The sequence below is a fragment of the Amphiura filiformis genome, chromosome 16 (genome assembly GCF_039555335.1).
Source record: "Amphiura filiformis chromosome 16, Afil_fr2py, whole genome shotgun sequence".
NCBI lineage: Eukaryota > Metazoa > Echinodermata > Ophiuroidea > Amphilepidida > Amphiuridae > Amphiura > Amphiura filiformis.
This window is the reverse complement of record NC_092643.1, coordinates 56,300,659-56,326,092: the sequence shown is the minus strand read 5'-3', so window position 1 is coordinate 56,326,092 and position 25,434 is coordinate 56,300,659. Positions and strand designations below refer to the sequence as shown.

The 25,434-nt window shown below is 35.5% G+C and overlaps 1 protein-coding gene across 1 annotated transcript in view; it reads left to right on the top strand.

The window, feature by feature from the left end:
• Positions 1–25,434, top strand: part of LOC140136238 (solute carrier family 12 member 4-like) — a 160,968-nt gene that overhangs the window by 53,798 nt on the left and 81,736 nt on the right. Inside the window, 3 exon segments of the mRNA XM_072157962.1 lie at positions 9,662–9,735; positions 21,014–21,043; positions 22,959–23,066. Of these exon segments, the coding sequence (XP_072014063.1) occupies positions 9,662–9,735; positions 21,014–21,043; positions 22,959–23,066 (212 nt within the window).

Below are 25,434 nucleotides of genomic sequence, written 5' to 3'. Positions count from 1 at the left end.
CTAAGCCAGGTTTTGTTTTGTTCCTGTCTTTAATTACGCCTATGATATTAACTCCCAATTTTGCTTTTTCCTGTCTTCAATTGCCTAGTTAAATTGATTCTTTTCATTTTGCACTTATTACTTTCTATTATGTTTGGATTCAACTAAACCAGTTATGGTTTGTTCATGCTTTTAAATTCTGTCTCGATTGAAACTCTGTTTGATTAAATAATTTAATACTAACGCTGAACTTATTACTTCTTCTAAACCTGTCTTGATTTAAGAACTAAACCAGTTCTTGTTTGTCCCTGTCTATCACTCTGCCTTGAATGAACTAAACCAATTTGTTTTTGTTTTGTTTGTTTGTTTTCCATCCTTTCTAAATTAGTTTTTAATATTGAACTTAACGCTTCTTAATATCGTGGGTTGATTGACTAACCCTGTTTTGGTTTTCCCCTGTCTTTGAATATGTTGTGCTTGAACTTAACTAATTTTTTGGTTTATAATATCTAACTTTTAATTCTTATTACCATATTAAATGATTTGATTGATCTACACCAATTTTGATTAAATTAAAATGAATTTTTAATATTGTATTGAGTATCCTTGATTGAACTGTATTACTTTTTATTAGCATGTCTTGATTGAACTAACCAAGTTTTGGTGTGTTCCTGTCTTTAGTTAATGTCCTGATTAAGCTAAACCAAGTTGTTGTTGTTTTTTGTCATAATAACATTAATATTGAACTTATTCTGTATTTATTTAAGTAAACTAGTCTTGATTTGTTCCTGTAATTATGCCTTAATTGAGCTAACTGATTAATGTCCGATTGAACGAAACCCATTTTTGTTTGTTCCAGTCTTTAATTAATGTCCTGCTTGAAATAAACCATTTTAGGTTTGTTCCTTCCTTTGATAACTTAAATTCTTAATATTGAACTTATTGCTTTTTATTGTCCTGTCTTTATTTAAGAACTAAACCAATTTTGGTTTGTTCCTGTATTTAATTTTAATTTGACTTGAATCTTAATATTGATCCTACTACTTTTTATTATTATGCAACTAACCCAGTTAGGGCTTTTGCTCCTGTTAATTTAGTTCTTAATATTGAACTTATTACTTTTTATTATCGTGTCTTGTTAAACTTAACTGGTTTTGGTTTGTACCTGTCTTTAATTATGTCTTGAATGACCTAGCCGAGTTTTGGGTTATTCCAGTCTTTAATCCCTTTTTATTGACTTATTTATTTTAATCTTTTTTTTTTTTTTTTTTTTTTTTTTTCCTTCTTTTGTTGTGGTCTATTTTATTTTTGTATATTCCCTTCCCATTGTGGTCTATTTATTTGTGCATGTTAACTATTAGTTAAATCTATTTATTTTGCTTTATTATTGTTATATATATATAATATGTACTGTGTTCATTCTATTACTTTATTTAACTATCATTCTATTTGGTTATTATTTATTTGTTATTTATTTATTTATTTATTTATTTTTTTTTTCATTATTATTATTATTCAGTATTTGATTATTCAATTTCCATATGTTTTTTGTATCATAAGGATTTTAATTATCCTTTTGAATTTTTTTTTGAATTTTTTTTTTTTTTTTTTTAAATATTCGTTTATTTATTTTATTTTTTATTTCTCTTCATTATATGTACTGTGTTAATTCTATTACTTTATTTAACTATTATTTTATTTGGTTGTTATATAAAAACTTTTTATTTATTTATTTTTTATTTTATTTTTTTTATTATTATTATTTTTTATATTTTTTTTCCTTCCTTTTGTCTCTTAACTATTTGTTCACCCATCTATTGTCCTTTATTTATTGTTTACTATACATGTATATATGTACTGTGTTAATTCTATTTACTTTATTTAACTTTTTTTTTTTTTTTTTGTTGTTATGTTATAATTTTATTTATTTTTTTTTAATTATTATTAATTTGGTTTAGTTTTTAATTTATTTTTTTTTTTATTAATTTTTATTTATTTTATTTTATTTTATTTTATTTTTTTTTTTTTTTTTTTTTTTTTTTTTCTATTTATTTATTTTTTTTTTTTTTTTTTTTTTTCAATTTTCATTTGTTTTTTCTATCATAAAGATTGTTCATTTCATCCTTTCTTGTCATCGCGCGGCGGAATGCACCCCCTTCTTATTGCATGCAGATGTTTTCTTTTTCCTTCTTGTCTATTTTAATTTTTTGTAAATTTCTTGACTTTCTTTCATATCTTTATTTATTAATATATATATTTCCTCATTATGTAATTGTTAATAATTTTACTCTTGTTTATTTATTTCTCTGTTTATCTCTAAATTATTATCTCATTATCATCTTGTTTTTTGTGATGAATAATTTTGTAAGCAACCTCCGAGTGCGGTGGCCGCGCGGGAAAAATTCGACGGGCTGATAATCCTGATATAATGTTCTATGCATATTAGGTGACACTCATCTCCCAGGCGAGCAGCGCCGTCCGAAAAACCCACGCGGCGCTGAATAATTCATAAGTGCCGTACACATGCGGTCGTATTCTACATACGATATACACTGCGTGCACATGTTTCGGGGTCAGGGAAAAAGCATCGCGTCATCAGATCGACCTCATTAATAATTAAAGAGTAAACATGTGCTTGTACGGTACCAACAATAATGAACACTGCGATATACTTTTTTAGTACTCTGTACGTGTTTCGGGGTAAATGAAAAACGATTTGACCTCATTAATATTTAAAACATTATTTTGATATGGTGGATTCCCACGGTCTGAACAGGTGATGTCCACTCATGTCTAGCATGTATGCTTTTAGGAATAGCCCAAGGCCCATAACATTTCAGTGGAAATTAGTGCGGAAATAAATTTTGTTTTCTTGTCCACGTTACAAAAGTAAAGCAAGCGGGTCAAAATGCCGTCTTTGAACAATAATTTCCCCATTTTCCGATCGGCAGAGGCCTGATGAATTAGCTTGCCCGGCAGTATTTTTAATTGCCCCGGGAGTCGAGTCGGATAGGCGATTTATCTTAGCCTGATATTTACAAGAAGTTTAAAAAGAAAATATTGCTCAGGCATGTCCAGGAAAGGCTACATAAACATGTTGCATATACTTCACTTGACCTAAATATTTTTCATGAGCAATCGCACGTGGAATTTTAGAGGAATTTTGATAGCCATTTGGCCTACACGTAGAGACAAACTGCGCTATCATGAGACTATGCTGTTGTTTTTTATTTTTTTTTAATTTTAAATAATGCATTATAAAATAATGACTGAAATAGTTTTGATAAAAGACGATCCCCGACAATATGTAACTTTGCTACGGAAAGGGCTATGACAAAATGGTCCCAGTTTTTGCATTCTTTACTTTAAGTTGATGCGGCTTAATGAACTACGAAACTGTTTAAACTCACCGGGGTGAATATCTGGCCTCTAGTGGCTGAAACGCCGACTACTGGAGGGCCGGTGCGGCCCCTGAGGTGGGAGGCAGCATCATAGCATTTGCAGCATCGACACCGACCCTGACATCAGGCATCGGCTCTGCCCCCGCGCTGCTGCAGGCACCGCACCGGCACTAGACATGCATGCTACTGCTATACGAGGCCATCTTGGAATTTCCAACACAGTTCACGATGTGTCATCTTCTGTATTCCTTGTAGATTTTCCTTTTTTCGCCGAGTCCGGCTGCTTCGCCGGTGCAGTAACTTCCCTCTTTCAACCCATCAGAACAACGCTAGTCCAACGAACTTGACCGTTTCTAATTAAAGTTCGACTGATTCAGCTCTAAAAGGCGAACTTGATCACTTCAGACAAATTTTATTTTCAAACGAACCTGACCGCTCCAGCTGAAAAAGTGAATGAGATGGAAAGGGAAAAAACCGCGAAGAACCAGACGCTCACTAACAAGAGATCTGATTGGACCGAGCCTGGCAAGGTCGTAAGGCAGCCAATCAAGAAGGGGAATAGCCCGCCGCAGTTACTACCTCACAAGGGTGACGTTACTGATATGGCTTGAGCTGGGGCAATTAATACAACCTGCCTTACTCCCCCCGAACATCCGAGAAAAAACCCAGCCAAAACAAAACCAACAGGGAGACCCCATGGTGACAAAAACGCTTTTGAATAGACAAGCTATTAAAAACCGCACATACATTGTAAGAGTCAGATTTAAGGATTAAGGTTAATTTTTAGGGTTGGGTAAGTTTCAAGCGTAGGGTTTTGAGTGCATGTGCATTCACGTCTAAGCATAGGTTAACAGTGCTGTAAAAACACTTAAATTTCGCAAGGTATTTAATTTGTGAATTTCGCGAGGACCTGAAATTCGTGAAATTAACGTTCACATTCACGTCTAAGCATAGGTTAACAGTGCTGTAAAACACTTAAATTTCACGAGGTATTTAATTTCGTGAATTTCGCGAGGACCTGAAATTCGTGAAATTAAATCCCCCGCGAAATATAAAATTTACATTGAAACTAACAGTAAATCTTCTGGATTCACGAATTTAAAACCCTTAAAAAATCTTGCTTTTTCTCAATTTGCAAATAAAGTACCCGCAAAATTTAAGTATTTTACAGTATACACATCCACAAGATGAAATGAAGCAAGAAAAATGTACACATTTTATAATCTCATATACAAAAATTGCCATCAAGTATTCTTCTTACATATAATAAGGAACTTCATGCTTTATCGTTACATCAGAGGTTTTATCTCAGCAATGAAATCTTCACAAAGCAAACCCTAGACAAATAACCCAGATTTTCACAAAAGTTGAAATTCATTGTTGTTGACTCGTCTGCTCATAAGAGTCTTGTAATCAAATGGACAATAAATATGACGCGTACAATACAATGCAATTTTATGCATTGGTCCAATTTTCTATATTAATCGCTGTCAACATTGTGATAGCCAGCATAACGATTGTAAAACAACGGTAATACCAAACTCTCAAAAGTATAAGCATCTAGGCCAGACAAAATTGACTTGCATGATGCGCAATATAAACATTGTATAAAGTGCATTTCATACCCGTAGCCTGCTTATGTCAGATTGCAACTTCCGTGCAGGGCATGAAAGCATGTTGCATCTTGTCACCAGCAACCCTTGCATGTCCCTGAAGCCCATACTGTGTGTTTTGACTTCCCTTCATTTTTCCCCTACTAGGAGGCAAATATCACAGTGCTAAGAACATGGGATATTCTATCAAGAGGATAGTGAGTGATGTACTCCCAGTTAGAACAGGTAGATTATTGAAATGGTCTTTTTTTATTGCCTGCAATGCACGTCTTTAGCGTAACAATAAACAATCAGTCACAGGTGTATAGCAGCGTGCTGTACGGCGAGGTATCTTATTGTTACGAGACCTTCAAGTGGAAAATGCATGCTGCAATGTAACATTAATTTAAAATGTTACAGTGAAGGGGTACAATACTTTATTTTTTATTATGAAAATGTGGAATTGCTTCAACAATAATAAGAAAGACATACTTTGTAATAAACATAATTATGTATATCTATAGAGTGTTTTTTATTAATTTTAACAAATCACATTTGAAAAAAATTGAGTTTTCAAGCACAATTTTATCAAAATATGAGATGTTTATCTGAAATACAACTACAAGCCCTTTAATTATCTGACAATGTCTTGTCAAACATAATTATTGTTAAATGGAATTCAATTCTAGTTTTGAACTAAAATCTTGAAGTTATTCAGGTTTTAAAATTCCTCTGACAGCATCGAGTTCAAATCTTCAGGTCCGAATAACGGAAACTGTCTTGAAATATTTCTCCAAAATATATTTATTCACAATTTGCTTTAAAATACAGGCAAATGCAGTTTTTTTTATTAATATAAAAACCTTTATTTTTAATAAACAGGCTTTTTACCAAGATAGAAAGAAGTTAACTACAGCAGGCTTGATTGTTATCCTTTTAAACATGTGTATCTCACCACCAATTTCGTTTCAGAGGAGTGAAAGTGGTGCGTCCCTGTCAATTTGTATGCCAATACCCTACCTGAAATGTGTTGACCAAGTGATATCGTAGCACTAAGATCCGTTAGCTGTACTCTCATATCAAATTGACAACTAAAATGACTGTGCACCATGTGTATGTGCAGGAATTCTCGAGCTACTTCACCGATGTGAAGTGGTGTTTTCCAAAGGAGCGCTTGCAGTAACGACATAGTACCGATACCCCTCTTTGCTACGCTGTGCCTTCGCTTGACCTAATAACATGGTGTGTCCTATGTAATTGGCAATTAAATGATCTGTGTATCCAATTCACCTAAATTCTACTTCAAATTATAATGTAATCTCTCATTTAGGGATCATTTGACAGATTTTTATCGTGTTGTCCTAACCATTATGAATATGGTTTACAGAAATCGCTTTGAGGAATTGTGTAATTGATTTCAATTATAAGGTATACATCATGCACAAGCACGTCCATGGTAACATAATAAAATAATTATAAGAACAAATTGTAGGTATTCTAATGAGTAATCTTACATAATTCAGTGAATCATGTCATTAAGGACTGGCTCTATCGGTGATCCCAGTGTTTAAAAAAAAATTGTAGGATTGGTTTAAAACTTAAAAGTGAAGAATAAGTAAATAAAATTGTCATTATATATTTTTTTCATATGAAAAAATGAACAAAACAAAAGAAAATGGCTGGTTTATCAATGAACCTGCATTCCATTGCATGTAGCTACAAGTGTCCGTACGGACGCATACATTGAAACATTGATCAAATTTGGCATTTTACCTTTTTTTATATTATGCTGTGTGAGTAGGGATGTTAGTTGTCAAGATTAATCTGGAATTCCAGAATTTTTGGGGTTCAAATTTCCACACTTTAATTTATTTTTGGCCCATACATTTTAGCCTAAATTCATGGACTTTTTCCTAATTTTTTCCCCAGATTTTCAGGCACTGGCAGGATATAGCATATATTCATTCTAAAAATATAGCATACTTCTTGCAGGGATATAGCATATCTATTCTTTTCACAAAAATGCAAAAATTTGATTTTTGTTTAAATTAGTGAATCACTGATAGAGCCTTTAAGCGGCCTTTAAGTCATATATGGAGTGCATTACTGTGATTAATGAAACTGACAAATCTGGTCTGTTAGTAGGTGTCTATTTATTAGTTGATCAATCGGGTTGCATCCTGTAATTAATTAATTGGGTGTCGAAAGCAAAGTATTATTAAATACAGTGATATTGCTGCCATGGAGACTGTGTCAAGTTTAAAGGAAAATGAGGGATTTAGTCACATTAATATTAAGGTTTTTGTGTGCAGGTCTTACAGGATTTCTTACTTTCCACAATGTGTCCTAATCCTTAACATTATTTTTGGTGCTCATTTTCAAGCAAGTTCTTGCATGTTAATTTGTATTAAATCAGCTGTATGTAAATTGTCCCTTCCAAAAAGGTTTTTTTTTTCTATGATGAAATTTAATCAGTTTCGCCATCGAGCCATTATTAAAGGAGAAAATAAGAAAGTGATCCCGCCCGGGAATTGAACCCAGGACCTCTGTAGCAATTCTGTATTGGTCACATTTATGATGTTCAATATATAAAAATTTCAAACTTTTACAAAAGCTCTTGTAGCATTGGGCTATTTCAGTTGACATTCATACACGTCTATGGAAGACATGACAGGGAGTATGAATTTTTAATGGGGTTACCGGAATGGGTGATTCCATTTGAAATCTACATCCAGTGTGTGGGATATTAAGGTCTAATGTCTTCCATAGGGGGTGTATGGATTTCAACTGGAATAGCCCAATGCTAAAAAATATGAAATTTATATCAATTCATCACTGGTCACGGGTGTAACTAAATATATTTCTTTCATTTGTATGTATCCTATTAATTGATTTACTAACATTATGTTTTGGTGGTGGTGGTATATATCTAACAATTTGCCATTTAGCAATGCATCACATACCCAAACATCGTTTAAAAGCATATCTGAAATCATCATTCTCATATCAATGAATTGAGCCTCAAATTTCCTTCTGGATTTCACCAGACTTATTTATATCTCCATTCCTGCTCAATTTCCCCTACCTTTGCTGATATTACTTCCTCCTTTTCTAAGATGTGTGAATTTTAATTCATGTAGCGCTGCTTCGCTACATAGAGCTGTCAAAACAAGTAACGTAACTCAATATTACAAGTAGTAGATATACACTAGACAAGAACTAAAATACTTGTTTCTGTATATAAATGTTTGTCATGCATGATAGAGTTTTTTATGTCTTATAAATATTGTAATACATACGAGGGGTATCCAAAAGTTTTTGACATCACCCAGAAGGGAAGGAGCTATAGCGATGAAATTTTGTCAGTGTAATCACTGGTCCTTATGTACATTATGGTCCAAAAATGGTCTCATAAGTATGTTTACTTTTTTTACAGGTGCCGCTAGATGGGCAGTAGGCGCATAACCTGTAAAATGGTGAAAATTGATGCACGCAGCATGATTTAAGTTCCTGCATTTGAAGGGTTAGGCCTACAATGCTCAGAAAATCTATAATGAAATGAAAGCTATCTACGGTGATGATTGCCCATCATATGGCACTGTTGCTTTTTGAAAAAGGAATTTCCAAACTGGCCACATGTCCCTCACAGATGAGCCAAGAAGTGGACGTCCATCACTTTTGGACGATGCGGCCTCAGTGAAGAAACTCAAGAAAGTGGAGGATCTTATCATGAAAAGGTTATGCGCCTACTGCCCATCATAGCGCCACTTGTAAAAAAAAAAAAAAAAGTAAACATACTTATGAGACCATTTTTGGACCATAACGTACATAAGGACCAGTGATTACACTGACAAAATTTCATCGATATAGCTCCTTCCCTTCTGGGTGATGTCAAAAACTTTTGGATACCCCCTCGTATGTATCTTTACTAATTTCATTAAGTAGATGGATAAATATTAATATTATAGATACTTTTGCATTATGAACAGCTGAGTAGGTAGTTTTAACTGATTTAATAATTTTGTAAATAATTTGACTTGTGCCTTAGTAATGCTTTTTGAAGGGCATGCATGTGAGTAGAGGCTTTAATACTAAGGCACGATGCGCTATTCCAGTTGAAATCCATACACCCCTTGAAAGACATGGCCTTAGTCTTCCACACAGGGGATGTAGATGTTAAATGGAGGTGCCCATTCAGGTAACCCCATTTCTAATTTGCACTCCCTGTGTGAAAGATTTAGGTCATGTCTTCCATAGAGGGTGTGTGGATTTAAAATGGAATTATCCAATGGTGGCAAATGGTTGGCACACTTCGCTAAATGTCATTTCACTAGATTTGTATTTCCGTATTGCAGCACAGTGGTATTGCAGCCTGTGTAGTTAGCCCAGATCTAAGATAGCGATTTGCATGTCACTCTGAGGCAAACCCTGACTAATAAAATATTGTGTGATTTGGTAGAGAACTTGCTAACTTGATTTGTTCCATTTTCAGCGAGTTCAACAATCATCAAAAAATATCCATTCTGTCAGATGTGTGCCATATGATACATAGCAATACATAACTCTGCTTATTTTGAATGTCATATTGAATAATGTTGTGGTTTTATTGATATTGATGTCAAATACTGACCTATATATTTGTTTGTTTCTTTTCCTTTCTTATTTTCCTGCTTCGTGGATGCCTTGCAGGTGATGGCAAGAATGAGTCGTCGCCGTTCATGGGCTCAGATGGCGTTCGGGACAAGAATCTTGCTCTATATGAGGTTTGTTCAAGAGTTGCCCTCCTCCGCTTTTTGGATACACAGTGGTTTGATGAATATTAAGTGTACACAGTTTTGCACTCAATGTTTGTTTTTCTTTCTCCGTTTTTTTCTTCTTTTTGTTGTGTGTGTGTGGTGTTTGCAAATTGATGTTGATAAAAGTTCAGTACTTGAAACCCATTTAGTGTCACAAATTAAAGCAATTATGTGCGACTAGTATTAAAAAATAGATTTTTATTTTTTCCCAAATATAGCTGTTTTTCATTATTAGATACTAGAGCACCTGCAGCGTAAATGGCTCTGTAGCTATGTCCTCTTTTAACCCTAACACACCTGAGTACTACAAAATACTACTTGATATGCACAGCGCGTACATGCATCACATGTGATGTGATGACGCAATCACCCTAAGTGATATATTTAAAGCACTTTTGATACATGTATATCAATGACTCGTTTTTCTAGACTCAATTTGGTATATGGATATATTTTTTCAAAATTTTCTCAATTTTTTTCGGAAAGTAGCCCAATTTTGCCTCAATCTAGGCAAATTTTTTGAAATTTCACCAAAATGTGGGGGGAATTTGTAAAAACTAAGACAATTTGCCTGAATTTGGGTAAAATTTGGCCAAAAATTTGTTGACTTTCGGTATATCGATGGGTCCAAATTTCTTGAAAACTTTCTATATCAATGGGTTCACTTCAAAATTCTCAGCGGCACACCTCTACCAAAACCAAACTTGAGTAAACCCCTCACCGAACGTTTCCTTCATTTTCCCAAATTTGTTTTGCATGTAAAAACACCTAATGTCAATTTTATTGATTTATCCTTCACTTGTAAGCCATTCCTAAAAAAATTGAATATTTTTACTCCTTTGCAGGTATCACTTACCATACCTTCTTTAACCACTCTAAACTTGTATCACAAGGCTTATTCAAATGTAATGGGAAAGTAAATGTTACTCAGGACAAAAGTCCGAAACCCTTCATTATTTTGGGAAACAAATGGCTTCCAACATCAGTACTTAGCAGTAATCAACATCTCTTGTATGTGACAAAATGAAATTAAAAAAAAAATGCCTTTTTCTTACAACAGAATTTATTCTCAACACGGACTCAAAAATGTCCAGATTTGAAATCGAAACAAAAAAATTACCTAAAAATTGCAATTTATTTTGATCATATAAAAAATGAAAAAAAGTTTATATTTTAAAGGACAGACATGTAATCAGCCTAAAACAGGCTTGTTGCAGTCTAAAAAGTTCATTGCTTATTGTAAAATATGTAGACTTGGCACAAATCTTTGCAATTACTCTAAAGAATTTAATGGTGTGCGTAGCGTATTAAAAGCAAGTGAAGGGGGGGTGAAATGGGCAAGCTTCCACACGGAAATGCAAAAGTTGTGCAACTCGTTATAGTGCAGAATTTAAACTCATTGAATTGAAGCACAATCTGCATTTTGGTGATTTTGTTTTGCTTTTAATTATAATGCATGATTATAATTATTTGCGATCAGACTGACATAATATTTTTCAGTTGGAAAATTAAAATTTATTTTGATACGGTTGTGGAGGTCGCGGCTGCAATTCAGCTCCATGACAAAGTGTATGAACATGGACGTGATATCAGATAGGATAACCATTATATTTATAAAAGCCTGTTTAATTCCATGTTCATGATGGATTTATGGACATTTGGAAGTCTGCTATAGGCATGTGAGTATTATAAACTAGGATCGTGTAGGGGTATGACAGGGCTGAACACAAATATTTGGTAAGCTTATAGGTTTCTGACCCCCCTTATAAATGCTATTAATAGCTTGCCATAGCAATGTGAAATCGAGTAAGTGCATAATGAGCATATCTGCTAAATCACGCACAATTCAAGGGTTCAACATGCCGCGTAATGTTGCGACTCAAAAAAGGTGCTGCGTCATTCTGTAGAAAACACGCACAATTTTACGGCTCAACATGCCGCGTATTGTTGCGACTCGTTCAAAGGTGCTGCGTCATTCTGTAGAAAATACGCACAATTTTACGGTTCAACATGCCGCGTAATGTTACGACTCTTTTAAAGGTGCGCGTCATTCTGTAGAAAATACGCGCAATTTTACGGTCTAACATGCCGCGTAATGTTACGACTCGTTTAAAGGTGCTGCGTCATTCTGTACAAAATACGCACAATTTTACGGTTCAACATGCCGCGTAATGTTACGACTCGTTTAAAGGTGCTGCGCCATTCTGTAGAAAATACGCACAATTTTACGGTTCAACATGCCGCATAATGTTACGACTCGGAAAACATTGACGTACCAGTCATTGGCAAAAGGCCTGTGGATTTACAACAAAAAACACACACAGCCAGAGTGACAATTATTTAAAAATGAGTGCAAATTTGCCACAAAATGAAAACCAACAAAATTGTTCTAAGTTTAAAATTTTACATTTCAAAGTCATTGACTTTCCCATAATTTATATCAGTATTAGCTTTGTTATGTAATAGCCAACATGAACTCTAGCCACTTCACACCTTTTCGTGCAGTGTCAACACACAGATTCATGTCATTGTTTACATAGCCCTATAGCCAGGCAATATGCAGCCATGCATACATGTACCTGTGAGATGCATGGAACAATGTTTTATACAGGGGGGTGTAATCCTAACTCTAGAGCATTGAGCCCTAAATCTAAACCCTAACCTAAATCATAACCCTACACTCTAACTCTATGACATTACCCTAAATCTAAACCCTAACCCTAAATCATAATTTCAAACCCTAACCTTATGTCTTATAGCCAGAACTCTAGACCTAGTAGCCTAAATCATCAAAATCTGTTGCAATTTGCAGATGTTTTTTTTCTCCATTTTCCCCCTTTTTAATTTAAGAAAAAAGTGGATTTTTTAAGTCCGTGTTGAGAAAAATCCCTGTTACTGCTTTCTCCCCATAAAAATTGTTCAGTTGAAATCATGATATCATACTTTCTCCCTATGCACACTGTGCAGACAGAAACCATGATATCATACATTCTCCCACATACAATTGCACAGTGTTGAAATCATGATATCATGCTTTCTCCCTATGCACACTGTACACACAGAAACCATGATATCATACATTCTCCCTATGCACACTGTGCAGACAGAAACCATGATATCATACATTCTCCCACATACAATTGCACAGTGTTGAAATCATGATATCATGCTTTCTCCCTATGCACACTGTACACACAGAAACCATGATATCATACATTCTCCCTATGCACACTGTGCAGACAGAAACCATGATATCATGCATTCTCCCACATACAATTGCACAGTGTTGAAATCATGATATCATGCTTTCTCCCTATGTACACTGTACAGACAGACAGAAACCATACAAGTCTAATCTGCTTTCTCCCCATAAAAATTGTTCAGTTGAAATCATGATATCATACTTTCTCCCTATGCACACTGTGCAGACAGAAACCATGATATCATACATTCTCCCACATACAATTGCAGTGTTGAAATCATGATATCATGCTTTCTCCCTATGCACACTGTACACACAGAAACCATGATATCATACATTCTCCCTATGCACACTGTGCAGACAGAAACCATGATATCATACATTCTCCCACATACAATTGCACAGTGTTGAAATCATGATATCTCCCTATGCACACTGTACACACAGAAACCATGATATCATACATTCTCCCTATGCACACTGTGCAGACAGAAACCATGATATCATGCATTCTCCCACATACAATTGCACAGTGTTGAAATCATGATATCATGCTTTCTCCCTATTTACACTGTACAGACAGAAACCATACAAGTAGTCTGCTTTCTCCCCATAAAAATTGTTCAGTTGAAATCATGATATCATACTTTCTCCCTATGCACACTGTGCAGACAGAAACCATGATATCATACATTCTCCCACATACAATTGCACAGTGTTGAAATCATGATATCATGCTTTCTCCCTATGCACACTGTACACACAGAAACCATGATATCATACATTCTCCATATGCACACTGTGCAGACAGAGAACCATGATATCATACATTCTCCCACATACAAATGCACAGTGTTGAAATCATGATATCATGCTTTCTCCCTATGCACACTGTACACACAGAAACCATGATATCATACATTCTCCCTATGCACACTGTGCAGACAGAAACCATGATATCATGCATTCTCCCACATACAATTGCACAGTGTTGAAATCATGATATCATGCTTTCTCCCTATTTACACTGTACAGACAGAAACCATACAAGTCTAATCTGCTTTCTCCCCATAAAAATTGTTCAGTTGAAATCATGATATCATACTTTCTCCCTATGCACACTGTGCAGACAGAAACCATGATATCATACATTCTCCCACATACAATTGCACAGTGTTGAAATCATGATATCATGCTTTCTCCCTATGCACACTGTACACACAGAAACCATGATATCATACATTCTCCCTATGCACACTGTGCAGACAGAAACCATGATATCATACATTCTCCCACATACAATTGCACAGTGTTGAAATCATGATATCATGCTTTCTCCCTATGCACACTGTACACACAGAAACCATGATATCATACATTCTCCCTATGCACACTGTGCAGACAGAAACCATGATATCATGCATTCTCCCACATACAATTGCACAGTGTTGAAATCATGATATCATGCTTTCTCCCTATTTACACTGTACAGACAGAAACCATACAAGTCTATAACAGAATTTATTCTCAACACGGACTCAAAATGTCCAGATTTGAAATCGAAACAAAAAAAATAACTAAAAATTGCAATTTATTTTGATCATATAAAAAATGAAAAAAAGTTTATATTTTAAAGGACAGACATGTAATCAGCCTAAAACAGGCTTGTTGCAGTCTAAAAAGTTCATTGCTTATTGTAAAATATGTAGACTTGGCACAAATCTTTGCAATTACTCTAAAGAATTTAATGGTGTGCGTAAGCGTATTAAAAGCAAGTGAAGGGGGGGTGAAATGGGCAAGCTTCCACAAAAAAAGCAAAAGTTGTGCAACTCGTTATAGTGCAGAATTTAAACTCATTGAATTGAAGCACAATCTGCATTTTGGTGATTTTGTTTTGCTTTTAATTATAATGCATGATTATAATTATTTGCGATCAGACTGACATAATATTTTTCAGTTGGAAAATTAAAATTTATTTTGATACGGTTGTGGAGGTCGCGGCTGCCGAATTCAGCTCCATGACAAAGTGTATGAACATGGATGTGATATCAGATAGGATAACCATTATATTTATAAAAGCCTGTTTAATTCCATGTTCATGATGGATTTATGGACATTTGGAAGTCTGCTATAGGAGTATTATAAACTAGGATCGTGTAGGGGTATGACAGGGCTGAACACAAATATTTGGTAAGCTTATAGGTTTCTGACCCCCCCTTATAAATGCTATTAATAGCTTGCCATAGCAATGTGAAATCGAGTAAGTGCATAATGAGCATATCTGCTAAATACGCACAATTCAAGGGTTCAACATGCGCGCGTAATGTTGCGACTCAAAAAAGGTGCTGCGTCATTCTGTAGAAAACACGCACAATTTTACGGCTCAACATGCCGCGTATTGTTGCGACTCGTTCAAAGGTGCTGCGTCATTCTGTAGAAAATACGCACAATTTTACGGTTCAACATGCCGCGTAATGTTACGACTCTTTTAAAGGTGCCGCGTCATTCTGTAGAAAATACGCGCAATTTTACGGTCTAACATGCCGCGTAATGTTACGACTTCGTTTAAAGGTGCTGCGTCATTCTGTACAAAATACGCACAATTTTACGGTTCAACATGCCGCGTAATGTTACGACTCGTTTAAAGGTGCTGCGCCATTCTGTAGAAAAAAATACGCACAATTTTACGGTTCAACATGCCGCATAATGTTACGACTCGGAAAACATTGACGTACCAGTCATTGGCAAAAGGCCTGTGGATTTACAACAAAAAACACACACAGTCAGAGTGACAATTATTTAAAAATGAGTGCAAATTTGCCACAAAATGAAAACCAACAAAATTGTTCTAAGTTTAAAATTTTACATTTCAAAGTCATTGACTTTCCCATAATTTATATCAGTATTAGCTTTGTTATGTAATAGCCAACATGAAATCTAGCCACTTCACACCTTTTCGTGCAGTGTCAACACACAGATACATGTCATTGTTTACATAGCCCTATAGCCAGGCAATATGCAGCCATGCATACATGTACCTGTGAGATGCATGGAACAATGTTTTATACAGGGGGGTGTAATCCTAACTCTAGAGCATTGAGCCCTAAATCTAAACCCTAACCTAAATCATAACCCTACACTCTAACTCTATGACATTACCCTAAATCTAAACCCTAACCCTAAATCATAATTTCAAACCCTAACCTTATGTCTTATAGCCAGAACTCTAGACCTAGTAGCCTAAATCATCAAAATCTGTTGCAATTTGCAGATGTTTTTTTTTCTCCATTTTCCCCCCTTTTTTAATTTAAGAAAAAAAGTGGATTTTTTTAAGTCCGTGTTGAGAAAAATCCCTGTTTTACTTTTTTTAGTATGGGGTCAGTCCATGCCAAAAGAGACTGAGTGTACACCCACCCTCTTGGATTTTGCTCTCCTGTGGCTCAGAGGTACCTTTCATGGATCCCTAGGTGAGGTCACAAGAACAAATTCCAAATTCCATTTCGTTTGCGAATGGCAGGCCGTCAAAGTTTGGCGATTTTGACCAAAATTGGGAATTTAAGTGGTCTAAATGACAAAGTGCTCTCTTTGATGGGCATTTTCTTCTTAATTGAATCAGTTGTGACCCTCTTGTTGAATGTGGTCACTCACTGGCTGTGTCTGAAATGCCTAATGCCAGAAAAGATTGATTTTTGAATTTCGTTGGGATTTCAGGGGGTCAAAACGGCACTTCATGCTGTTCAATCAAATTATATTTGATTTTGAAGGACCCATGATAATGTCACAGTGCACTAGTTATGGGTCCTAATTATGTTCAGAATGGATTAATCATGTGCCAATGTCTATGAGAAATTCAAAAAAAGAGAAATTTCTAGACCCCCTACAGAGTTGTAGGGCCCCCCTAGAGTGGTTCAGCCACAAATGGTGCTTAAAATCGGAAAATTTTGACCCCTAATAACTTAAGGTGTACACCAGATATGAATTTCTAGTCTTTTGCATCTGAAAGAATGCAGTCTAACGTTACTGGGAACATAAGATTTGTTTTGTATTTTTTGTGTTTTGATACTAAGTTGACGCTGTCAAAAATGCCATTTTTTTACTAACATACAGGTTACGGGGACAAAATGCCAATTTTAATATGCCATTTTTTCTATTGTTGATGACTAATTATTTTCAGAATGGATTAACCATGTGCCAATGTCTATGATCAGTACAAAAAAGAAATTTCTAGACCCCTACAGAATTTTAGGCCCCCCTAAAATGGTTCAGCCACAAATGGTGCTTAAAATCGGCAAATTTTGACCCCTAGTAACTTTAGGTGTACACCAGATATGAATTTCTAGTCTTTTGCATCTGAAATAATGTAGTATAATGTTACAAAGAACATAAGATTTGTTTTGTATTTTTTGTGTTTTGATACTAAGTTGACGCTTTCAAAAATGCCAATTTTTAAATGCCTTTTTCCCCCATTTTTGATCATTCTATAGCAAATTGTTTTATTTGCAATGTTATTTCAAGTTACTCTTGAGTCAAATAATAAGAAAAACTAATTTCTAATTCTCTATATGGATTTTCAAGGGGGTTAAAATGGTGCTTCCTGGCAACGATGCACTTGCAAATTACAGGTAATGGTACACAGTACCCATTTCACTGTGCTATTGTTTCTAGGTTTTTAGTTTTATTGCAGTGGGGACCGGGGCGGTGCCCCCCCTCGTCATGGCCGCCGGTTCATGTAAGGCCGTCGGTAGACGTTGGTGAAAAAAAAAAATTGGGTTAACAATAGACTATTTTTTACCCAGGGAGACAGAAAATAGGGGAGAATTGTAAGAAAATGATGAAAAATTGTGAATTGTACATAAAAATTGTTGTGTTTTTATATTGGTCAGTTGGTACCGCCTATTATGCCCCCCTCCCCCTTTTTGGGTCAACAAATCACAACTTCCGTCGGCAAAAAATATTTCCGTCGGTACATTTACAAGTTGTGCCCCTCCGGTTCCAAAATCCTGGCTACACCACTGCTGACTTTCCAAGTGTAAATTAATTAACAAGAGAAAAGAAGATTGCAACCCTGTGCATTGTTTTCCAAGGGGTCAAAATGGCCTGTATGATCCATGGTTTGCATGCAAAATCATTGTGGCTGGATGTGTCCTTTGGACCCCTTTGAAAAGCCATACAGCGGTGCTAAAGCTTGATTTTTGTTATATTTGAACTTGACAGTAACATGGAATGTCAAATTAAATAGAAACACTTACCAAACACAGAAAAAGGCATCCTGAGATGGGTATGAAGTGTCATTATTACCATTTAGCAAAGTTAATGTACATCATCATGATCATTGAAAATCCATACACATGATTCCAAATTAGTTTTTTCTCATTATTTGACTCAAGAGCAGCTTGAAATGTCAGAATAAATAAGAAAATTGCAATAAAACTGTAAAACAGAGAAAAAAGAGCACACTGATATCATGGATATGGGTACTTCGAATCATAACCTGTACCTTGCATGTGCATCGTTTCCAGGAGGTGCCTTTTTGACCCCTTTAAAAATCCATATACAGAGGATTAAAGGTAGATATTTCTTATTATTTGACTCAAGAGCAACTTGAAATATCAGGATAAAGACAATTTGCTATATAATGATCAAAATATTTTAAAAAGTCACAGTAAAATTGGAATTTTGTACCCGTATCCTGTACGTTAGGCAAAAATGACTATTTTTGAAAGCATTAACTTAATGTCAAAACACAAGAAATACAAAACAAATCTTATGTTCCTAGTAACGTTAGACTGCATTCTTTCAGATGCAAAAGACTAGAAATTCATATCTGGTGTACACCTAAAGTTATTAGGGGTCAAAATTTGCCGATTTTAAGCGCCATTTGTGGCTGAACCACTTTAGGGGGGCCTAAAATTCTGTAGGGGGTCTAGAAATTTCTCTTTTTTTGTATTGCTCATAGACATTGGCACATGGTTAATCCATTCTGGATATAATTAGTGATCAAAAATAGAAAAAGGGCATATTAAAATTGGCATTTTGTCCCCGTAACCTGTACGTTAGTCAAAAATTGGCATTTTTGAAAGCGTCAACTTAGTATCAAAACTCAAAAAATACAAAACAAATCGTATGTTCCTAGTAACATTAGACTGCATTCTTTCAGATGCAAAAGACTAGAAATTCATATCTGGTGTACACCTAAAGTTATTAGGGGTCAAAACTTGCTGATTTTAAGCGTCATTTGTGGCTGAACCACTTTAGGGGGGCCTAAAATTTTGTAGGGGGTCAAGAAATTTATCTTCTTTTGTATTGCTCATAGACATTGGCACATGGTTAATCCATTCTGAACATAATTAGTACCTATAAGTGCACTGTGACATTACCATGGGTCCTTCAAAATCAAAAATAATTTGATTGAACAGTACAAAATGCTGATTTTGACCCCCCCCCTGAAATCCTAACGAAATTCAGAAATCTCTCTTTTTTGGCATTAGGCATTTCAGACACAACCAGTGAGTGACAACGTTCACCAAGAGGGTCACAACTGATTCAATTAAGAAGAAAATGTCCCTCAAAGAGAGCACTTTGTCATTTGTACCCTGAAATTCCCAATTTTGGTCAAGGTCGCCAAACTTTGACGGCCTGCCATTCGCAAACGAAATGGAATTTTAATTTTTTTTCTTGTGACCTCACTTAGGGATCCATGAAAGGTACCTTTGAGCTAAATGAGAGCAAAATCCAAGAGGGTGGGTGTACACTCAATCTGTTTTGGTATGGACTGACTCTATGGTGATTTTCAGTTCATTGCAATGACTGCAATGCTTTGATCATTGCCTTTTATTGCAACTAAATAAAAGCCATATCTGAGACTGGCAATAGACTGATGGACCATTTCGAGTATTGCAAATTTAAATGGGTACCTTAATTGTTTAAAGCATATCGACAGCTTGTACCAGAAGTAGGTAAGTGCAATAGCTGCCCTGTGAACATTTGGCAATTTGCATACAGTATATTGTACTCATCTACACATGGCAGCTATTGCACTTTCCCACTTCTGGTACTGAGCAGTTAATATTTTGAGCTGAGTATTTTTCCATTTATTGGAATGAATAGAAAAACTTTATATTTTGAGTATTGATTATGCCAATCAGATATTACAAGCACATTTTTAACAATGAATACCAATTACATACCGCTAACTTTGAATCCCCCATAAGTGACATTATAACAACCTTTAGTTAACAGGTGGATGTGGTTGTTGTCCCGGGGTTGTTGTACCTAATTTCTCAGTGTTAGTATGTGAACCCCAGAGTCGTTGCAATCAATAAGGGCACATGCCTGTGATGTAATCTATGCAGTGCATCCACATCTGCATCTTTTCTAAATGTTGTATACATATTCCCAATCCAAGATTTTGGACCCATTTTGAGCATTGACTATGCAAATTAGGTATCTAATTAGCATTTAGCACTGACTCAAGAGTTTTAGTTTAACTTCCACCTTATCACAAAGTGAGAGTGTCATACCCATTGGGCTGTTCCAATTGAAATCTATACACCCTGTATGCAGGATCCGCATTAAGCAATTTTATTTTTGTAGCAAAAATGCTCACCAAATTTGGGAGCGAATGCTTATGAATGGTACAAAATTGCTACACATTCCAAAATTGTGTAGCAAATGATGAAAATTGTGTGGCATTTTGCTACTGCTACGCACTTTAATATTGCAGACACTGCCTGTATGGATTTATATCCTTATTCTTCCACACAGAGAGTGTGAATTTCAATTGGGTTACCTGAGTGGGTGACTCCATTGGAAATTGACACCCCCTGTGTGGAAGTTAAGGTCATGTCTTCCAAAGAGTGTGTATGGATTTCAAATTAAATATCCCAATGTTTGTGATCCGTGTACATGATAATTAGTATTGTAAATGTATGTGCATATGTATGAGAGGGATCTATGGTGTATGTGAGATGCACTTATGTTTTCTTCCTTATGAGTTCAAGTTCATATTGTGCATAATGTCATTTTTTGTTCTTTACCACTCAGGATGAGATTGATCATCTTGCTCTATATGAGGTTTGTTCAAGAGTTGCCCTCCTCCGCTTTCTGGATACATTTATCTACAGTGGTTTGATGAATATTTAGTGTACACAGTTTTGCACTCAATGTTTGGTTTTCTTTCTCCGTTTTCTTTTTTTGTTGTTGTGTGTGTGTGTGTGTGTGGTGTTTGCAAATTGATGTTGATAAAAGTTCAGTACTTGAAACCCATTTAGTTTCTCAAATTAAAGCAATTATGTGCGACTAGTATTAAAAAATAGATTTTTATTTTTTCCCAAATATAGCTGGTTTTCATTATTAGATACTAGTGCACCTGCAGCGTAAATGGCCCTGTAGCTATGTCCTCTTTTAACCTTAACACACCTGAGTACTACAAAATACTACTTGATATGCACAGCGCGTGCATGCATCACATGTGATGTGATGACGCAATCATCCTAAGTGATATATAAGCACTTTTGATATTTCAATGACCCGTTTTTCTAGACCAATTTTGGTATATGGATTTTTTTTTTCACCAAAATTTGGAGGAAAATGTGTAATTTGGCCAAAAATGTTGACTTTTGGGATATCGATGGGTCCAAATTTTGAATTTTTTTTATATTGATGGGTCCATTTTCAAATTATCAGCGGCACACCTCTACCAAAACCAAACTTGAGTACCCCCACCCCTCCAGGCCGTTTTCTTTCTTTTCCCAAATTTGTTTTGCATGTAAAAACACCTAATGTCAATTTTATTGATTGATCCTTCACTTCTAAGCCATTCCTAAAAAAATTGAATATTTCTACTCCGTTGCAGGTATCACTTACCATACCTTCTTTAACCGCTCTAAACTTGTATCACAAGGCTTATTCAAATGTAATGGGAAACTAAATGTTACTCGGCACAAAAGTCCGAAACCCTTCATTATGTTGGGAAACAAATGGCTTCCAACTTCAGTACTTAACAGTAATCAATATCTCTTGTATGTGACAAAATGAAATTCCAAAAAAAAATGCCTTTTTCTTAGTATGGTGATTTTCAGTTCAGTTCAATGACTGCAATTGCTTCGAGCATTGCCTTTTATTTCAACTAATAAAATCCATATCTGCTACTGACAATAGATTGATGGACCGTTTTGAGTATTACAAATTTATGTAGGTACCTTAATATCTACTCATAGGGTGCGCAGACTATTAGTTTCCATTTATTCGAATGAATAGAAAAACTTTATATTTTAGTGTTGATTATGCCAATCATACAATAACAATGAATACCTGGATACCAATTCTAATATACTAACTTCCAACTTCACAAAGTGACATTGACATCCTTTAGTTAACAGGTGGATGCTGTTGTACCTAATTTCTTGTGTGAGTATGTGAGCCCCAAAGTCGTTGCAATCAATAATGGCACGTACGCTTGTGATGTAATCTATGCAGTGCATCCACATCTTTTCTAAATATTGTATACATGCAAAATTCCCAATCCAAGAAAGTGCTTTGGACCCATTTTGAGCATTGACTATGCAAATTAGGCACCTAATTAGCATTTAGCACTGACTCAAGACTACACAAAGTGAGAGTGTCATATCCATTGGGCTGTTCCAATTGAAATCCATACACCCTGTATGGATGATATGTATAACCTGAACCTTCCACACAGTGAGTGTGATTTTCAAAGTGGGTTACATGAGTGGGTGACTCCATTTGAAATCGACACCCCTTGTGTGGAAGTTACGGTCATGTCTTCCAAAGAGTGTGTATGAATTTCAAATTAAATATCCCAATGTTTGTGATCCGTGTATAATAATTAGTATTGTATATTATTTTGTTTATGTGCATATGTATGAGAGGGATCTTTGGTGTGTATGTGAGATACACTTGTGTTTTCTTCCTCATGAGTTCAAGTTCATATTGTGCATAATGTCATTTTTTGTTCTTTACCACTCAGGATGAGATCGATCATCGCCCCAAAGTGTCTTCCTTGCTCAGCTCTTTGGCTAACTACAAAATGTTACCGGAGCACACTCAAGAGAAAAGAGAGTCTACTTCGACAGAGGTAAACAAACAAACCTGTGATGTCACTGTGCATTTCAAAGTTTGTAGTACAACATGGCATGCTTTAATGTCATGGCTGCAGGCGTGCGATCTATTACAAGCGAGTTGAAGTGCACAGTGGCATCAGTGTCATATGTGAAAGGTTTTATGTATCACACTTCATTATGTAACTATGTCCTTACTTTGGGGAGTATGGTTTCTGTAAAATAAGTGTCTGATTATAAGGCACTGTGTAATAGATGGTTTACTTAGTTTTTGCAACACAAAGTATAGGTTTGTCTTGCATTATTTTTGTAAGGTCCGAGAGGGAATGAGATTAAAGATTGTTTGAAATAATGGAGCGAGTACCGAATAGGGTACGACTCTACTAGTCTTATTACAGGGCTACCCTACCCCAACCCTAAACCCTAACCGTAAACTCTGTAAATGAGGACTGGACTCAAGTCTAGCTAGTTGCACCCTATTTGGTAATTGTACCAAAATGATAGATAGTAACAAAATAGCTGTGCTATGAGGTAGTGAAGTAGTTTTGCTCCAGGAGCACAAAATGCTCAAATAGGCTCTATACCCCTATTAACTTGCAAGCCAAGTAGAAATGTCACAAGTTATATCAAAGTGATTTATAATTGTCACATGATTATATTAGGCACCGGAGTTTCGCGCGATTTAAAACGGCAAAATGCGCAGCCGGTTTTTTATAAAGCTCGAAAATGCGCGAAAATTCAAGTCAAAAAGCGCGAAAATGCGTTTTCCACCACTTTTTGTATCCATTGATGAAGTCACTCGCAATTTGAAGTAAATCAAGTATGCCGAATTCTGCACATATTTCACACGTGCTATTCCGATGTTTTTCTCTCCATGAAGTTGATACATTATGTGAACAATGCAAATTTTATGTGAAAAGCTACTACTGTACTGTACAATAAACATTTTAATGCATAACTGTACTTTTTTGGCGCCCAAATGTTGTTTTTGTCATGAACTGATTCGTATCTCGCGTGCGTTCTGTGACTTATATCCTACCCTTCTTCGCTCAATCAATTATGCATATGATTAATGACGTCACTCATACATAGGATCGATGTAAAGAATTAACTACCACACATGGTAACACGTCATGGAAAAAATCGGACATTTGCATATCACGGAAGGGCTTCCGGGGAGGATATTGTGCTGGTCTGGACTCACGTAAACAGTAAATATTGGTGAATTTACATTGAAAAGTAGTGTGTTTGGCAAAATTCTCAAAATTCACGATGGACCACCAAAATCGCGATGGACCCCCAAAATCGTGATTGTTTGCGTGATCGCGCGAAACTCCGGTGCCTAAATTATATCATGTGCTTAGCATTAGCTTGATATTTCAAGCATCAAAGGGCACAGCCAGTCTAGTTGTAACCCTAGTACATTATTCCTAGAGCTACTGTCACTTTCCCCCTTCCTATGTTAACCAAAAAAACAATCTACTCAAACTTGTAGCACATATGTGATGCGATGAAGCAAAATTAGTCGGAACTGGGAAATATTGATTTTGAGATATAGCCAAACAAAGAAAATAGTTCCTTTTGTTTCCTCCTGTTTTGGAAATTCTTTAATTGTTCATAATTTTTATGGACATTATCCAAAGCTGCAATATGATGCTTACTAAACTTTTGTCTTCAGTTTCTTACCGTTTCCGATGTACCAAATCTGTATTCGCTTTAACCGACATACCTTAAAAACTAAAAACCATGTTTTCGTCAAATAACTTTTATTTTGTAGCCTAGATTTAAGAGTACAACCATGGGTAATTTCAATTGGCTGACTTGTATATACATGTGTAAGGTAGTTCCTATATGCTTTACTGATGGAATTAGACTATGAGGCATCAGTGTCTCATTTTTCTAAACAAGCAAACTTGTATATGATGTGGTGACCTGGCTAGTTTGAGCCACGCTTTCACAGCCTGTCATTTCATAGGCATGTTTGATTTTGGCTCATTCTGCCACTTGCCATGTCTCCAAAACACAATGTACTGTATTTACTCTATGAAATGCCTCGGGTGTTGCATTTTCAAAAAAAGAGGGCGTTTATTATAAAATGTTACGAAATTAGATCTGTTTTAAATGCATTTTTACTCAAGATTGTTATATATTTAGTTGCATACCATAATATGCCAATGGAGTGGAAGTTAGAATAGGATTTGTCCATGTAATTTCCTGATCATGACATGCTAGTTTTAAGCTATGGCATGGAAATGTCTGCATTACTGGTAGTTTTTCTTTGAAAAGGATGGGCACGTTTATTAGAAGGGGGCATTTAACAGAGTAAGTACAGTACTTACTTAATTCACCATTTTATACCAAGGCTTTTCAGTTTGTGTACAGTTG